The following is an 18,101-nucleotide window of genomic DNA, read 5'->3' on the forward strand; positions in this document are numbered from 1 at the left end:
TGCTCAGCAGCCCCTGCTTTGAAAGAAAGTGTCAGCTCTCACCAAGAAACTTCAAATTGCATTTGAACTGGGGCAGAGTTGTCTCCTCTCACCCCTCCGAAAAGCTTCACAAAGTATGTGCTCTACAAACAACAATTATTCCTGATCAACAGCTCTTTCAGCAGCTTAATTCAATTCATGGCTTGCATGTATTAAAATTTAGACTGGCACAAATTAAGCACAGAAAAGCCTTTCCTAGGCCCAGCTGCAAATTGCCCTTAAATCTCCTTTCATTTCCAAGCCAACAGCACCCTGCCCTTGCTCTGCTCATCAGGTGCTGATGAGGAATGCAGAAAGGCAGCACTGCACATCAGGGCAGGGGCTGACACACATGGGGGTCCGTGCCCCCCAGGGCTGAGCAGAAACTTTGCTCCCTATCAGCCCTCCCAGCCCCCAGGATGACCCCTGGGTTTTTTCCCACCTCCTTGTGGAAGGCAATGGCTTCACTGAAGTTGCCCAGCAGGTACTGCGTGTTGCCAAGGTTGCCATAAGCACGGCCCTGTGCAGCTCTGTCCCCCAGCTCCTTCACCAGGGACAGGTTCCTCCTGCAAGGAAGCAGAGCAATATTTGTCCTCCCACAGCACAAGGGTTGCTAGGAGCATCAGAGAAGAGATATTACCCCCAACAGGGCAGGAATGAACCTAGGGATAAGGGAAGATCCCTATCCAGCACACACACAGCTCCTGGCTGGCACAAATCTCATCACTGCCTGTGCAACATGCATCACTCACTGGGGAAAGGCTGGTGAGCCGTACATCAGCACTAACACATCCTCAGACAGGAGGAGACCAATACAAGATCTTGGTGTTCTCTCCATATAAAAAGCTGTTTCAATAGCCTGTGTTATTGAAAAAAGGCTGAGATAGCAGGAGAAAACCACTGGCCTAAAACAAGTCAGGCAATAACCTCCCTGCACTGGACAGAGTGAACTTTACAACTGCTTAAGAAAGAAGGATGTTACAGCAGAATGAACTACAGATGCCTTAAAGGGGAAACACGACTTCAAAGGAAAAGCCTGATCCTTTGGGAGAAGCAGCTCTGTTTGTGGCCACAGCAAGAGGTGCACAGGGATCCATTCCCACCAAGGCCAGCAGAGAGCAGCAGGAGCTCTCCTCCCAGACTGAGGAGCAGACTACTGAACATCAGTGCATGCAAAGCCAAGCTGCAAAGGCTTTTATTGAGGCAGTAGTAGGAAAAGTATTAGCTCAAGCTCTAGAAAAGCATGCAGTCCTTCCCTTGCCTTCCTTGAGATGAATTCACTAGCATGCCTTGGCACCTCACGGTTGGAGGAATATTCTTACTTGGTAACAGTATTTTATCAGTGACTGATGCCAGTTCCCTGCAGCACAGAGGGGTGGCCACACTTGAATACTCACTCATAGTATTCTGAAGCTTTCTGTAGCATCTCCTTGACTTCCTGAGGCAGGTAACCCGGGTCTTGGGCCACGTTCCAAGATAAATGCTTTCCCTTGGCATGGTAAACATTTCCTATGTTATAGAGTGCTCTGGCTTCACCTATCTAAAAGGAAGAAGAGCAAGGTGCAGCAAAGCATTACTCCCCCCATTCCAACATGGCCTTTTCCATTGCTGGGCAGAGTTGCTCAGCCAAAGCCAGAGAACCCACGTTCTCCTTTACCACCCTCACTGCCACGCCAGCTTTTCCTTTCAACAGCATCAGAAGGGAGAGTCTGACATCCCAGCTCCTACCAGGGCTCACCTCCACCACGTCATCATTTGCTTGAAGGTGGATTAACTTTCAAGACAGGAAGTGTCTCCTGCTGGATGCCATGAAGCAGTTACCTTGTCTCCTTGCTCCTGAGAAATGTCCAGGTGTCTCTGGCAACAAACAACAGCTTCATCAAACTGCCCAAGTATTTTCAATGTATTCCCAAGGTTGCCGCTGGCCTTGGCTTCTCCAATGCGGTCCCCAATGGTCCTACAAATGACACAAAGAAGGGAAAAGTTTTGAAGAGCTGACAGACATTTATTCATCAACTGTTGGGGGCAAAATTCAAGTTATAGCAAGCAAAGTTGTAGCAAACACCGCATGGTAGGGACACCATGGCATGCCCAGCTTCTGATGACACTCCTGTTTTACTTTCTTAGTTGGACAGTTCTAATGACTTCAAGTGTGCTTCCCATGAGTGCCTGGGGAGGGAAGAATCAGACGCTGCCCTGCTCTTGCTCCAGCCACCCTCTTCCATATCCCTTCCTCTGCCTCCTGAGTTCTTTACACAATATTGAATTCCACACCTCAGAGCTAACTTGGATTCTCATTTCTAAAGCAGATTCTCTCAGGCTGTTGGGCTCAGATGCCACAGAACTTTCCTTTGCTCAAATTCTGATAAGGATGAAGAATGGCCAACATGCTTACCTGGCCAGCGTGAGGTCATGCTTATGGTACTCCAAGGCCTTGGAGTACTCCTTTAGGTAGAAATAGGCATTGCCCAGCTGACTGTAGATGGCACTGAGAGTCTTCAGGTCCTCTGTCCCCACCTGCACCGCTGCTTCGAAGAAGGCTGCCCCAGCTTTGAAGTCCCCTGCCTTACACAGACGCTCTCCTTCCAGGGCCAGCTCCAGGCAGGATGCTTCCATTCTGCCAAAAGCAAAATGCTCACCTTCAGAGATTTTAGACCCAGCGTGCCCACGTCACCATGCAGTGTTAAAAAGCCAACTCAGCTCACTGCATCAGGAAAAACTCCTGCATGTGAGACAGAAGCACCCAGAGCTACAGACTGCACCTGCGAGCAGCCACAAGCAGCCCTTGGGTTGGTAGGAAGCAGAACAAGGAACTCTTGCCTCCCAGTGCCCACATTGCGTGCTGGCATCCTGAGCATAGCATGGCACCTGCTCTTCTTCCAGGGGGTGCACAGCACAAAAGCCTCACACCCAGGCTGCTGGTGTCTATGCTGCTTCCTCAGGGGGGACAGAGAGGGCAGCCAAAGCCCAACACCTCCTCATTGGATACCAGAGCAACACTGGGCTGCACACAGCTCCCTGGCTGAGCAGCTGGGCTGCTTTCCATTAGCTCTGCCTGTCACTTTTTCCACAGGCACTCTGCATGTCAGCCTCCAGGAGAGCTGCTCCCCCTCCTGTTTCTCAACACCTTTGGCAGCAGCGCAAACTGGGCTGTGAGCACAGAGGAGCAAAGCTGCTGCCACTGACTCAAGGGAAGGGAATGCCCTCCTCCCCACCAAATCCTACATCACAACCATCCCCAGGAGCTCAGAGCAGCCTCACACCCACCAGGACAGGTCACACGTATGAGAGCTTGCATTTGAAAAGTCAGCTCCTGCACGAGGAGGGTGGGGAGATGAATGCAGTGTGTTCCTGTGTTTCTGCTCAGAGCCTTCTCTTTGCTCCTTTTGGCTTTTTTCCTTTCTGCCTCATGTATTTTAAAAACTCAAAGCCACATAGGTCAAAGGCAGACGTCCGCTCTGAAAAATTACAGCTCACTCATCCGAGTTGGAAAAGCAAGGGTCAGACAGAAGATGATAAACACTCAAAAGGAGGTTTTAATTCTGTTCTCAGCAAAACAGTGCTGCACGGAGCTCGGCTGTGCTATGCAAATTGAGAGCAACACACTCACTCACATGGGATGGCCACAGCCCCACTGCTGCCTCCTATACAGGCACATATGGAACACTGGGAGATGCCTCCCCCAGTATCACCCTCACAACACATCCAGGCCCAGCCCTGCAACCTCTCCCATCTCACTGTTCTTTGGTCCCCAAAGCCACCAAATAACAGCAGGGAGAAAGGAGCTGTTTCACAACCCCTGAGAGCTCCCACCTCAACCCACAGAGCTCCTCCACAGCCCCCACCCAAGGGGCTATTTTGCTTGTGCAAGAAGGCTGCTCGCAGTGCCAGCACAGCATTGCTCCATGCCTGAACCCCTGTTTGATACAGGAAAGAGGAAAAAGTTTGACTGTTGGTACTAAAAATGTTTAACTCCTCTCCACAGATCATTGAGCCAAGCCACAAGAAAATTAGTAAGAATGAGCTTCTGCTGCAGTGTGTTGAGTTCAAGGGGCCCATTGCGGGATCATGGCAAGCTGTGTGGTTTGCAGATCACTAGAGCAGGCATCTGGTGTCCCTATCAGGCACTGACAGGCGTCTGCCAACAGTCCCCAAGAAGGTTTGGGACTGGAGAAAGAAAAAGAGCACTTAAATGAGCAAAAATAAATTCAGACAACTTAGCAGCAGAGAAGAAACTTGAAAGGACTCAACATGGGGGGATGGAGCCACTGTCACAGAAACTGAGACCGGGTTCCAGTTGGGAGGCTGCAGACAGAAGCACACTCTGCATTATTTCATTTCACATTTCCACAACCAAAGCTCATCCCAATAACCAGGCTCTCTTTAGCAGCCTGAGTTCACCCAACACAGAGTCTAAGGACTGAGCTGGAGAACAGCTTACCTCATTCATGGCACTGCAGTCGTGGACTGACCACAACTGTTATGTGATCTGAACAGTGATGGTTCCCTACTGCAGTAACAGAGCCCAGATGAGTATTCCAAAGAGCAGCATCCTGCTCAGCCTCCATTTGCAGGTGGAAGCATTGCTAGAAGCACACAGCGTGCCTCAGCTCTGCCCTGGCACACACACCTGTGCACACTCACACTCCCCAGGAGCTTTCCTGGTGCTTGGGCACACAGCAGTGACACAGCCCTCCAGTGCACGCAGCCTAATGGAAATCTGTTTGCCCTTGAACAGGCTGCTCAGCAGCATATCTGCCTTATCTAATTAGCATCACTGCTCAGTTCGGGACCTCAGCACACAGTGGAGGGAGGGGAGGCTGTTCCACGCTCAGCCAAGCCTCTGCTGCCATGTGAAGGGACAGGAGCTGAAGACAGCAATGCTAAACAGAAGCACAACCCACTCCTGCAACTCGCCTGCCCTTCCCACAGCCAGGGCTAATTCCAGGAAGAACGCAGTGTAATTCGGTCACCACAGCACTTTAGAAGCACTCAGAAACACAACACAAAGAGCACAGGAAACAACTAAAGGTTCAGCAACAAACAGCCTCACGCATCCCATCACTGCATGCCCAGCAGCTTCCATTGGCCAAAGCTGAACTGTAAGAAACGACGAGGCTGATTTCAGCAGAAGAGGGGCATCTGCCATTCAAGTGAATCAGCCTTGAATGAACTGAGTCAGACAGACAAGTGGGAGCCCCATTTCCTCCCACAAAGCCCCTGAGCCCCTTCGTACCTCTTCTTCTGCAGCTTGCGCATTTTCTGGATGTAAACCCAGAGCTCCAAACCCACAGGCAGGAGGAGGGAACAGGGCTGAGGACCACCAGGCACAGTCCTGCAGACAGCTCTCACTGCAGAGCTCACCAGGGGGAGCTGGGGTTTGGAAGATGCTGATGGCATCTTCCCACTCACACAACCCGCACTGCTCTCCTGTTCTCACTCCATCCTTGTTACCAGCAAGCTGCTGGAGTCCAGAGCTTCACTTCTTCCCTCTCCTGTATGCTGTCCTCAGAAGGAGAGGGGAATAGCAGTGCTGCTTTTGCTTTGAGAGACCTAGAGAAAGTAGTGTCCTCTTCCCTCTAAATAGAACATCCTTTGTCATCTGCTGGTTTCACGTACAAGAGAAGTGAGTCCACAGCTAAAATCCAGAAACAAGAGTCCTGCCTCATTCATGTGTTCAGCGCTGCCCAAAGAAGAAGGGCTCTGGATGAGCCCAAGAGATGATCAGGTCCAAGACAAGCACTCATCTCCTTTCAGAACTGGTTTCTTTCCACTGTGCCTTGCCTCTGTGGCTGCATCAGCTGCCCATGTCACTGCTGCAACCAGAGCTCCTGGTGCTGCATATCTCTGCTTGTCAGGAGAGGAGCTCAGAGCTGCTCCAGAACAGGGACATCTCTGGGCAGAATCACACAGCAGCTCAACAGACTCTGAAGAGGCCTCGTCCGTCAGCTCCAGGAATGGTCCTAGCAGCTTCCAGAGGCTGGCACCAAGCAGAAGGCAGATCCCATACACCACACACCAGTCCAGTTAGTTGGCCTCCTAAACATTCCCATGTGAGAAGGCACAGCCTTCTACCCCCTCACCCTGTGCTGACAGCCAGGCAGAGTGCCTGGGCTCAATTCTACCTCAGCAAACACCTACTGCTCATCCTTAATTCCAGAAAAGAAGATTCACTCCTTCCTGAGCCAGCAAATTGCTGTTGAGAAGCTGAAGGCGCTGGGCCATATGGCGTGGTTCAGAGGTGACTCTGCAGAACACGAGCTGCTTTTCTTCCTTCCACAGCTAAAACGTCAAAGCCTGTAAATGCAACTCCAGTGCATGCAACCTCTTTGCTAATAGCACAGTATGGGGGAGAAAAACAAAAGGACAATGGAGTCCAAAGGAGCAGCCTTGCCCCTGCCCTAAGTGCAAACCACATGCAGAGATCTGCACCTTCTTCCAGACAGGCAGGATTCCTAGGTGGCAGAAAACATGCAGATCGTGGGCATTCTGGTGAGCCTGGTGGCCTTCCTAGCTCACAGCAAGAGCACAAGAACAGCAAAATGATTTTCCCTGAATGCATGGAGTTGACTGAACATGTCAAATCCAGCCAGATCAGGATAGAGTTTTAAAGACCCCAGTCATAATGTAGGAACCAGAACACTGCTGTGTGTATTGGGCAGGGTCCCAGCAACAGCTCCCAGTGGGAGCACCAAGCAGGTCCTATAGCTGCACTGCATGTGGGCTATGCATACAGCCACAGGGCTGCAGCCAGGGCAGCTCTGGGAGCATTTGGCTCCTTATGCAAAAAGTACCTAACATGGGGCAATGCAGGCATTTAAGAAACAACAGCAAAAAAGACTGTGCTTATCAGAAGCAATCAGAGGCTAAGCATAAAGCAGTTTGGCCACAGATGAGTTCTGCAGTCTGCACTGTATTCCACTGGGGGACAAACAAATGGCACAGCACCATGCGCTGCTCAGCCCCATCACTGCAACTGATGGTGCATTGCAACTACAGGAGCGTGCATCACTGCTGGCACACAGCAGGCAGAAGGACCCCCTCCCTCTGCCTTAACTTCTTCTCAGGAGGATAGCTGTGATCTGAAGGCAGGAAGAGCTGAGAAGAACAGGAAGGGCTGATACTGCCGTTAACAACAAGATCTCACAGGGTCATCCATCACTGCCAGACAGCAGCTAATGACAGCACAGCACAGACTGTCTTTTGGCTGCCTGGCAAGATACTGAAAGAATAGAGAGCAAAAGATGTTCCTTTACAAGGGGTGCACAGACAAGGCATGAGGATTCATAGAATAACACCCTCAGTACAGAGAAGGCAGCGAGGGGCCCAGGAATGCTGAGAACACTGCCAAGCAAGAAGCAAAGCAGAACAGCACCAAGTGCCATTAACAGTGATCACCTTAGCTGTCAAAACAGCTTTATCTTTAGGATTTCCGTGATGATCCAGGTCCCCAGATGGGGGAACACTACTCTTGGAGCTGCAGTGCAGCACCCCAACCACCCACTCTTCCCAAATCTTTGCTTTTCCCTTGCCAAACACCGCATGGATAACTCCTATTTGTCCTCTCCCTGCTCACCCACAGAACAGCACAGGCCCAAGCTACCCTTGGCAGAAGCAGGCAGCCTGAGGCACACAAGAAGCTGTTTTCACTGCAGTCCCGATAAAGGGAACCCAAAGGGGAAAACAACAGGGTGTTCTGGAAGCTGCTGGGGCCATGTGCTGGCTCCTCTTCCACTCACTGATGGTAGCATCCGTGCTCGACAGTACTCATTTCAGTTAATTGCCACCTACCGTTAGCTGCAAAGTACTTACAAGGAATTCAATTCCACTGCATATTTGCTAATAAATACCAAATGACAGCAAGGAAGACAGCTGTATTTAGCTGCATTCACCCTCTGATTAGTAGAGCTGAATAAAACACCATTTCAACTCTTAGTGGCTCCAACATGCTGCATCATCATCAGCAATTTGAATCCACCCCCCTCGTTGTCTGCTCAGAAACCCAAGGCACCCAGTGCTCCCTGCTCCAGGCACCTCCCAGCCCCAGCAGTGCCCATCCAACAGCAAACCCACGCGGATGTGCAGGGGAGAAGAGAATGCAAGGTCCAGAGCCCAGGGCTCAATGCAGAGTAAGGGATTTGCAGGAGGTGACTGCATGGAATAGCCCAGCACAGCACCTACTGCAGCAGGAGCAGAATAAAGTGTAATTGTGCCTATTGCTTGTTAGAGATTTCACTTCCCAGATGCCATGCAACAAGTTTTAACTATGGTTGTCCAAAATTACTCAAACATTAAAAGGATCATGATGGGATCTAATTAACTGGCAGTGTTGGAGGTGGCTCAGTTGGGATTAAGGTGCAAATGTGAATTTCTGTTGATCCTGGTTAACTGTTTCACTCACTACCCATACTCAACACACTTAAATAAAACATCACAGTGACTGAGAGAATCATGATTAAGGAGGTTCCAATTTGGACATCAACCCACTAAGAAATGTTCTGACTCCCAAACCGAACAGATCCATGGAAAGGCATGGACAAAGCAAAGCATCTCGGAAGAGGGACAGTGCAGGAGAGCTCCCTCTCAGGAAGAGCCCTGCTGCAACAGGATGTGCAGTGTGGTCACTGTGTGTATCAGACGAGCTCACTGCTCTCAGCACAACCAGGAAAGCTTCCTGAGCTCCCCACGAGCCTGCGGCTCTCTCGCACAGCGCTGATGCCATCAATGAAATTAATCCATCACGCAGCAACAAAACAACACTCAGGGGACGATTTCTCCAGAAGCAGAGTGCTATTTCCTTCCGTCACTTCCAGAAACCAGAGGGCAACAGAGGACGTGAAGTCTGAATGGCTTTTCATTATAACGTTGCTTTGGCAGTTGGGTCAGCGCTTCCTCTCACTAAAATATATTCCGTGATTTAAATCAGCACGCTGCCCCTGCTGCAAAACACAGAGTTCCAATTACAGCATACATCAAAACCAACTATGTTTACAAGCAGTTGACTCACCAGCAGCGATACAATGAGGACGGCTGACCCGCTTACTCTGTTCTTCCTGTGCTGCTCAACTTCTTTCACCCACTGACACACAAGGCTGCGTTTGCACCATGTTTGGCATTGAAAATGGCTTCTCCTTCATCTCAGCTGCCAGCTGCTCCTGCCTCAGAGCACAGACCCAGGAAAACCACCGCACAGTGAAGAGATGCTGCCAAGTGCCAGCAAGGATAGGGACCACCACATGGCTAACCCCTGCCTGCCAGCCCCCACCTGCAGCCCACAGCCCCCACATACAGGCAGCCTGAGCCTGCCTATACCTGCCCAGCTCCAACAGCTGCCTCTCTCCTGCCCACAGACCCATGTGAGCTGCCAGCCTGCAAACGGAGCATCATGGTGCAGGGTAGCAGGTAATGATAGCAAAGTTCACAGTGTGCTTTTCCCACGGAATCCTCAGCAACCTACAGCCAATTGGTGCTGTTCCTTTCCTGTCTCTCCTGCTCCTCTCAGCCCCCAGCCAAGCACTTTGCACCAGGAGAGGCCTTTGGGATCCTTCTGAAAGCAGCCTGAGCCACCAGGCTGCAAGCCAGGGAGATGCTGAGCAATCAGAGCTCACCCAGAGACCTCTGGAGCACCAGCACTCCCATAGGAAGGGGTTTAATGTGTCCTTAATGGTAGGAACAGCACAAACACAGCCCTCCTCTGCAGGACCCACCCAAAAAGCAATCAGCAGAAGCACAGCAACTGAGCGTGGTGCATCCAAAGGGGCAGCAACCCCAACACTGCTGCTCCCCATGGCTGTTTCACAGCCACTGGGCACCTCCTGGGTTTCCTAAACACAACATCCACATCTTTGAAAAGAAAGCAGTTCCCCTGAGAGCTCCAATATCCACCAGGGAGCCCCGCAGCCCCCACCAACATCCCTAGACAGCTTTTGCAGCCCCTCTGTACAAACCCAGCCTCTGCAGAACCACAGCAAAAGTGCTTTTGGGTTCTTGGTGACGTTATGGAAAACCCACATGCACCATCAGCTTTAATCTGCATGCTCATAAGGCAAAGTATGGCAGCACTCCCAGCTAGCCAGGCCTCACAGCAGCACAGCTCACATGCAAGGTGAGAGTTACACACTGCTTTGCCAGCCCGAGCAGAACAGACCCACTGTCTAGCACTGTGCATTGGTGTCTGTTGGCTCTGTGGGATACCCTGGGGCTCCAGCACTCTGCAAGCTGCTGTTCATCCTTCCAGAGCATTGTTCAGCATCACTCTCTGCTGCGTTCCCCAGAATTTTTAGCACTTCTGTCCTAACATATCTTCACAGATAGCATCTGCCCTGGAAACACTTGGCAGCACTGCAATGAACAGCTGTATGGAACAAGAGCTTGGAGGCAAATCCCTGCTCATGGCCAGGCACTGCATTGCATGAGGTCCTGCTCCAACAAGGCAGTACCAATGCCAACCCAATGACCTCGTGCTAAAGCATGCAGGCACATAATGCTAGGAGTTTGCTTCACAGATCAAAGCATGGCTCATCTTTGCAGCCAGGCTATAGACTCTGGTACTGCTCTTCTATAGCAGGGATTTGTATAAACACATTGTTTCTTGGATATGGCAAGCCCATTAGTAATTTCCCTAATAATTTCCTCCTTGCTATCACAAAACAATGAGCATCACACACCCTGCCAGGGCAGTGAGATGGGATGCTGCTTTGGGCTCAGCACAGCCAGAACCCTGGGCAAGGAGCTGCCAGCAGCTGGAGAATCCAAATTAGAGGAACAGTGTTCTGAAAGGTCAATTACCAGTGATGTTCTTCAGAGAAACAGCTCAGAGAAGGAGCAGCTGATCTTCTTACTGTGCTGTTTTGCTGTGCACCTCTCCTACAGCCATGCCTGCTGGGAGGGAGGCAGAATGCCATTTCAGTAGGAAATTGCCCCCTTTCCAAAGCAACCTTCCTAAGGCTGTGCTCCTCATCCCTTTAACATCCAATTCCATTTTCTCCCTCTCTCCCATATTTCTTCCATGTTGCTGCAATCAATGCATAGCAAGCATTTGTTACCATGCACATAGAAAGGAAGAAGCCATAGGTTTAATATTCTACCATTTATTACCTGCATGACAGAAGAACACAGCTGAGGAGCCAGAAAGAGGAACAAGCAACAGAAACCCCTCCACAGACCCATTTTTGGCTAAGCCTTTGCTTGCAACCTGCCAGGTATTGCAATGGCTCTATGCAGCACACAGTCTGCTCTGTAGCACCGAGGAACTCACTGCTCCTCTCTCCCTTGATGCTGCTAAAGAGGGGAGGAAATAACACCAGGGTTACACACACATCCAAAACAAGGGAGCTCATTTTCTACTGGCTCCTCAATAATGCATGCTCTCAGCAAAATCTGCTCCTGCAGAGATGTCTTCATCTGGCAGAGAGATAAAGACAAGGCACAGCAGCAGGCAGTGCAAAGAAATGCACCCCAGGAGCACAGGTAGCAGCAATAGGAGGACAGAGGGGTGACAAGAGCTCCTCACCTCACTGCATCAGATGCACATGTAGGAACACCACCAGGTCTGAGCAGCTTCCAGGAGCCTTCAGAAGCAGCCACAGCCTCCAGCACACATGGCTTTGCTCAGTAATATTTCCAATTTTAAATTCCAATCCCATTTCGAGCTGTTACTTTTCTCTCCCATGCAGACAAGTGTGTGTGTATGTGCATATTTACATCTCCTGTCCCTGTGCCATGTTCGCCTCAGGCAGGCAGCAAGGGTAGAGCTGACAGCCCTGGTGGATGACTCAGTTGTCTGGAGCTGAGGCTGCACACACTCACTGCCCTTCCCAAAGCTGCAGAAGCACAGCTCCACACGAGGGCAGGACATCAGGGCTCGATGTCACAGCTGAGGACAATTTCCCACCCAAGAACATCATTATGGAAGGAAGCACACATACTGCAGCAGTGCACACAGAAGGGATGGGTGCAGATGACACAGCAGCCACTGTTTCTCCAGCAAAGCACCAAACCAGTCTCCAATCACCCACCTCCTCACACTGGCTTGCCCTGGATCACAGCCCTGATGGAAGCAGTCAGTGTGAACACTGGCCAAGGGCTGCAGCCTTAAAACTCTGGGCACATTACTGTGAGCTCATATGGTTTGTTATTTAGATCAGAGCAGGAGCTCGGACACTCAGAGGAACAAGCAGGCCAGGAAATGCCTCGAGCCTCACATGGCCTCTCACAGTTCCAGGACATCCATCTGCACTTAATGTGCAAGTCCCAGTTCATTTGCCATGACAAGCCAGCCCAAGGGCTGCCCTAAGCACACTGCTCCTCCCTGAAACCAGGAGCAGAAAAGAGAGAAACACACTTGAAGAGATTTTCATCTGTTTAGTCAATGAGGGTCGTATTTCTGCCTTCACACTGCAGAAAGCCTGGCCATAAACAAGGCAAGTCTGATGGTATCCATGTCTTGCAGCAAGATACAGCCCCCAGTGCCATTTGCACAGAAGATGCTGCTTTGGAAGGGGTTGACTTCTGGTACAGCATCAGCTGTGATAACTTCACAAGAACTCAGCAGAAACAGGCTCCTCCCCCAGAACATTGAGGACACAATTTCCCCCCACCTCCCACAGTAGCCAAGAGACACAGTCCATACAGCCAATGCCACCAGACCCCAACCCCATTGCTCCTTCCTGCTGGCACAGCCCATGGGGTGCAGCACTCCCAGCACATTTGCAGGGCAACCTTGCAGACAGGCAGAGCCTGGTATTTAGAGCTCCAGACACACAACCTCCTGTCCCCCCTCTACGTTAAGCAGAACAGCAGCCCCATTGTCACACTGTGCGGCACAAGGCTGCACTGCACAGCTTGCTCAGACACCAACCCAGTGCTTCCAACCCACAATTAACCTCACTGATGTGGGTGAGGAAGCACTGGAGGGGAGGAGTGGGAGTCAGGACACTCAGCTCCCAGCTTTACCACCCTCATTCTCCTTCACCCTGAAGGATGTGCAGATTCTATCCCTTACAAACAGGGGATCTTCCTAGGAAGGCTGCAATGAAATACTCTTTGCTAAGCACTGCAGAAGCCTGGGATGGATGCAGCCCCCCAGAGCCTACTCAATCCCATACAGCAGCAGCACAGGACACTGACCACTACCATAGAACAAGCCACAGATGACAGTAATTAATAGATAGTCCCAGAGAGATGAGTATTAACTGGCGTTTTCCAGCTCTCCTCAGGCACAGATGGATACTCACAGATGAGGCTGTTCTTCGTGCTCCCAGCACTGCAGCATGGATCACAGGAGAGCTGCTGGGCACCAAGCAGGTGCAGCCCTGTGGTCAAAGCACACTCACAGCACTCACCAGCCCCAGCTGTGAGCCACAGCTTCCCTTTGGGAGCACAGCACCACAGCTCCCTGTGCTGGCACAACACTCATAAACCCCACAGCCAAGTCCATCCCACTGCCCTGGATCTGCTGCAATCCAATCCCACAAGAGAAATCCCTTTGCAGACTGACCAGGGCGCACAGCACAAGCAAGGCTGCAAATGAACAAACTGCCCCAGCTCCCCTCGTGGCTCAACAGCAGAGCTCTGCACGGCTCGAGGCAACATTTGCTCCCACAGGAGCATCCCCTGTGTGCAGCACTGCACATCTCCCATGGGCACAGCGCAGCCGGCGTTTGCAGCAGCTCAGGGAGCGAACTGTGCGCATCCACTGACGGCACTGAGTTTCATCCATACATTTTTAAAAGCAGTTCCCAAGTAAGAACATCTGCTCTCGTGTGCAGTCAGGGCTCAACATGAAATGGCTCCTATATGGAGTTATTTGTATGAACGTAGGCTTAAAAGTGGGGAAAATGCCTATTTCCTTAATCTTTCCCCTTCAGCGTTCAGAGCTGATGCATCAGCTCCAAAGCCCCAGATGGACACGAGGGGTAAAGAGGAGCAGGAAGGGAGATGAGGCCATCAGCTGTCAGACATTCCAGCAGCTCTTGCAGCTGCACAGACCTCCCAGCTCACAGCAGAGGAAACTTCTTGAGCTGCATCCTTCCTACTCTCAGTATGAAAGGAGAGGCCTATGACTGCAACTGCCCATCATTCCTGGGCAAAGTGCTCTCACTGGAGGAAAACTGGGAGTAGAAGACTTTAAGCTATGGATTTACACCCTGAAGTTGATGATCAGATAGCAGCACTGCCTTCCAAGTAGCTCATTCAGGGTTTGTGCTACTCCTCCAACACCTGTGGTCTTGCAGAGGGGTCTTATTATCATTTCCTCCAAAATACGTAAAAGCAATCAGGTACCAATGAGATACTTCAGCATTTCCCCATCCCCAGGCTTCCACAAGGCAGGGAGCAGCCAGGCACACATGGGATGGGGACATGACACAGCCTTGGGGTTTGGGTACCCACTTTGAGGGCTCAGTGCCTCAACAAAGCAGCTCTAAGTTCTCACCCCACTCCTGGGGGTGAGCCAAGGCTGCAGCTGCTGCCAGGCCTTACTACCCTGTCACTCCACCCCAGGACAAGCCAGCTAAGTACAAGGCAGAGCTACAACTTGCTCATTTAATAGTGCCTTTGAAACTGCATTGTAATGATAATTTTTCACTTCCTTCCCTTAGGTGGTTGCACAACATTGCTGGGCACTTAGAGCAGCTGCAGTGCCTTTCCCTGTTCCTTTACCCACAGCAGCACTGGGGGGGTGGGGGTACCTGCCAGGCTGTGTTTGTTACATACTGGTTCATTGCATTGGACAACAGGCAGAGCTGGCTCTGGATGCCAGCATCCCTCCTGCAAGACCCACCTGCTTGTTTTGCAGGAAGGAAAAAAGATCCCACTTATGCCACTTTGTTGCTAAGCCTGCTCTGAAAATCAGCTCCATTGGGTAACATTTAACTAAAAGTATCCTAAAAGAGAAAGAAGCTCAGCAAGAGAGAAAGCTTTCCCACTGACAATATACATATCCACAGCCCAGGACCCAGCAGCCCCACTTCGTGGCCAGGCCCTGCAGCCCACATAGGAGGCATTTTTGTTTCAGTGCTTTGGTTGCATCCCTCCACGACAGGGATGTTGCTTGGAGCTCTGGGAGCTGGTCAGTGACACGTGGCACACGGGAGGGGGGAACAAAGTACAGCCAAGGAGCAGTTTGGAGATGGAACTGTTCCTAAAGCAAAACAGCATCAAGAGTTAAATAAGAAATCCCTCCACCCAAAGGAACTTGCTGCCAAGGGCTTCTGGCTGTGTAAGACCCGAGTTCAAACTTGTTCTTCAGGAAAGCAGAATGCAAGTTTGGACATCACCTAAAGTGCAAAAAATACACAACAGCAGAAAAACCCACCTCAGCCACATCAGAACAAAAAACATGTATATACATTTTCTGTTCTCTGGTGGCAGAAAACTGGATCTGCTGGAGAGGGGAGGGCAGCAGGGCTGGGAGGCCAGAATACAAGGAGACAAAGCCTGAGATGTGCCTGCATGTGTTCCAGGGGTAGCACGAACAGCACGTAGCTGCAGCACGCTGACAGTGCTGCTTTATGCTACATCAGGAACAAACCCAACATCTGGGATGTTCCCATTGCTGGCCTTGAGAAAGGGAATGCAAGCTGAGCTGCAGAGCCAGCTCCCATCTCCTTCTCCTGAGTACTTCCCACCTCCAGTCCTCCCAAGACAACACCTGCCCAAATCACAGCAGCACCTAGAGGCCAGAATAAAAGGAAGATCACACCATGCTGGGCACTACATGGGCAGAAGGCACATCCCCCTCCCAGAACTCATACATGTAGCACCAGAAGGAGCTCCCCTCCCTGAGTCCCACAAGGTGAGAGGCAGCAGAATGAATGGGATGCCCCAGGTCCCACAGGAACATACATTAAACCCAGCCTCAACTCCCTGCCCAAGGCTGGGGCAGCACGACCCCCCCTGCAGCAGAGGATGAGCATTCTGCTCAGCTCCAACTCAGGATGACAGCACCACTCACAAACAGTGAAGCTATGAGTTGTTGTTCAGAGTCCCCAAGCAGACATCAACAAAACCAACATCACACGTTAAACTATTACATGGTGGTGTTTTTTTTTTTTCCCCTCAGATCATCCATTATGCAGCACAGCTATTTTAGAAATGTAACCCTGGTGGGTTTTTTGGGGGGGGAGGGAGGGGTCATCTTCTGCAACTGACTGCATAGGCTGACAAGAGAATGCTGCTATTTCAAGCACCTGTGACTGCCAGGGCCTGCAGACAGTCATGAAGCAGTGCCTCCAATTGTAACTTATGAAAAAGCCCCCAAGTTTTGTATTACTGTCTTTTCTCATGAATGAACAGAACACAGCCTTCCTTTCAACACTACAGAAGAATGGACTTCACAAAGTTTTCACAACTTCACATGTTCCAATACCCAGAAAACAATGGGAATATTCCATGTAATTCTTTAGACGCCTGTGCAAAATGAACTGGAGACATTCCAGAGCAAAGTCCATTCCACAGGTGGAATTCTTCCTCCCTGATTTGCCTTGCAAACCTCAGGCTTACCCTGTTGTAACCCCCTGCCCTCCACATCAGGAAACCAAACAATCTTTCCACCTCTGAGAATGTCATCTTCTCCAGAAGGATCCCTGGTGCTCTGAGGGAGCACTCTAATTGCCCACTGCACATTCAGGTCAGGTACAGCTGTAGTGACATTAATGAGTGAGATGGAGACTGTTTACAACACAATCAAGAGAAGTTAGTAAACACTGCAGAAACCAACAGTTGTGCTGAAAATTATTGCAAAGAAGAGAAAAGAGCTGACAACACGCTGGGGTGCTGCATGCAGCCCAAGTGATCTTCCCTCCCCCCTGTAGTCCAGATATTACATTGCCCCCACTTCTGACTACTAGAGGAGAAACAAAACACAGTGAGGACAAGCAGGGTAAGAGATGCTGCTTGCAATGCTGGGAGGCCTCTAACTGACCCCCATTCAGACTTCTTGATTTTTGAACCCAATGAAAAGAACAGGCAATATACTGCCTTTGCACGAGCAGCAGACAGCCAGGAGCTGTGTGAATTCGGGCAGCGCCCAAAGTGCTGGAAGCCAAATCCCTGTAGTGTAATCGAGAGCCTGCAGTGCAAACGCCCACCGTGGTCTGAGCATCACTACCCTTAACACAGAGCACGGCGCGTTGGTGCCATGGGGACCCGCAGCCCCAGCCCCCACCACGCCCCACACCGAGCGACCCCCACCTCAAAGCTGCTTTTCTCCCTCAAGTCTCTCGCTCTGTTCTTCCTCAAACGTGCAACAGCTTCCAGCAGCCGGGGCTCCTTTCTCTCCCTCACCCAGCGCCCCGGAACACCCACTGCCGCCTTCCCGTCCTCCCCCCGTCTCCTCTCCGGTCCCTGCGGCCGCGGAGCTCCGGGTGGGGGCTGAAGGCTGTCGGGGCCACGCTCCCCACCCCGAGCCCCGCACCCGGCCCCGCTCACCTCGAATAGAGCCGGCGGGCAGCAGAGCCCGGGCTGTCCCCTCCGGGCGCACCCGCCATGGGCGCCGGCCCCGCCGAGCCGCAGCCCGGCACCGGGCACCGGAGTATGGCAGCAGCGGGAAGTGATGCGCCGAGCCAAGAAACTCGCGGGCAGGCCCCTCCTCCGGCTGATGTCAGCCCGCGGCGGGCAGCGGCTCGGCCGCCTCCTCCCCTTCCTCCGGCCCGCGGGCTCCGCGCTGCCGCTGTCCCGGGAGCGGAGCGGTGGGACCGGGCCGAGCAGCGCAGCGTGCGGGGCTGCCCTCCGCTAATGGGTGCGGCGACCGGGGGGCACAGCCAGCCCCGCTCGGTGGGCAGAGCGCTGCTGAAGATCTGCTCCGTATGCAGCTACTTAATTCCTTGATGAGGTGCAGCTGGGCTTGCTCAGCTTAAGAGCTTTTGCCCTGTAAGTGCCCACACCTGGAGGTTGTTAGGCTGAGAGGCAGCAGCTGGGGGTGGTTGGGCTGAGCCGCACACTGAGGCCAGCAGGCAGGACAGGCACAGCAGAGCTGCCCTCTTCCAGTGAGCTTTCAGCTGGAGCTGCCCTGTGGTGCTGGCAGCAGAAATCTGGGAGCAACAGTTGTGGAGCAAGGAGTTGGATTCACCTGCAGCAGCTCT

At 51.7% G+C, this 18,101-nt stretch overlaps 1 protein-coding gene across 2 annotated transcripts in view; it reads right to left on the reverse strand.

Moving 5' to 3' along the window:
* Window positions 1-17,815, reverse strand: part of GPSM1 (G protein signaling modulator 1) — a 49,630-nt gene extending 31,815 nt beyond the window's left edge. The window contains exons 1-5 of one of the 2 annotated variants that reach the window (XM_031601859.2): window positions 17,449-17,815; window positions 2,414-2,635; window positions 1,840-1,975; window positions 1,416-1,558; window positions 461-584 (exon numbers count right to left, since the gene is read on the reverse strand). In XM_031601859.2, the coding sequence (XP_031457719.2) occupies window positions 461-584; window positions 1,416-1,558; window positions 1,840-1,975; window positions 2,414-2,635; window positions 17,449-17,507 (684 nt within the window). In that variant the 5' untranslated portion in view covers window positions 17,508-17,815. The remainder of the gene's footprint in view (window positions 1-460; window positions 585-1,415; window positions 1,559-1,839; window positions 1,976-2,413; window positions 2,636-17,448) is intronic. The other variant, XM_031601860.2, reaches the window with a different exon arrangement.
* Between the last annotated feature and the right edge of the window lie 286 nt (window positions 17,816-18,101).

This window comes from Phasianus colchicus, chromosome 19 (genome assembly GCF_987193195.1).
Source record: "Phasianus colchicus chromosome 19, bPhaCol1.hap1.1, whole genome shotgun sequence".
NCBI lineage: Eukaryota > Metazoa > Chordata > Aves > Galliformes > Phasianidae > Phasianus > Phasianus colchicus.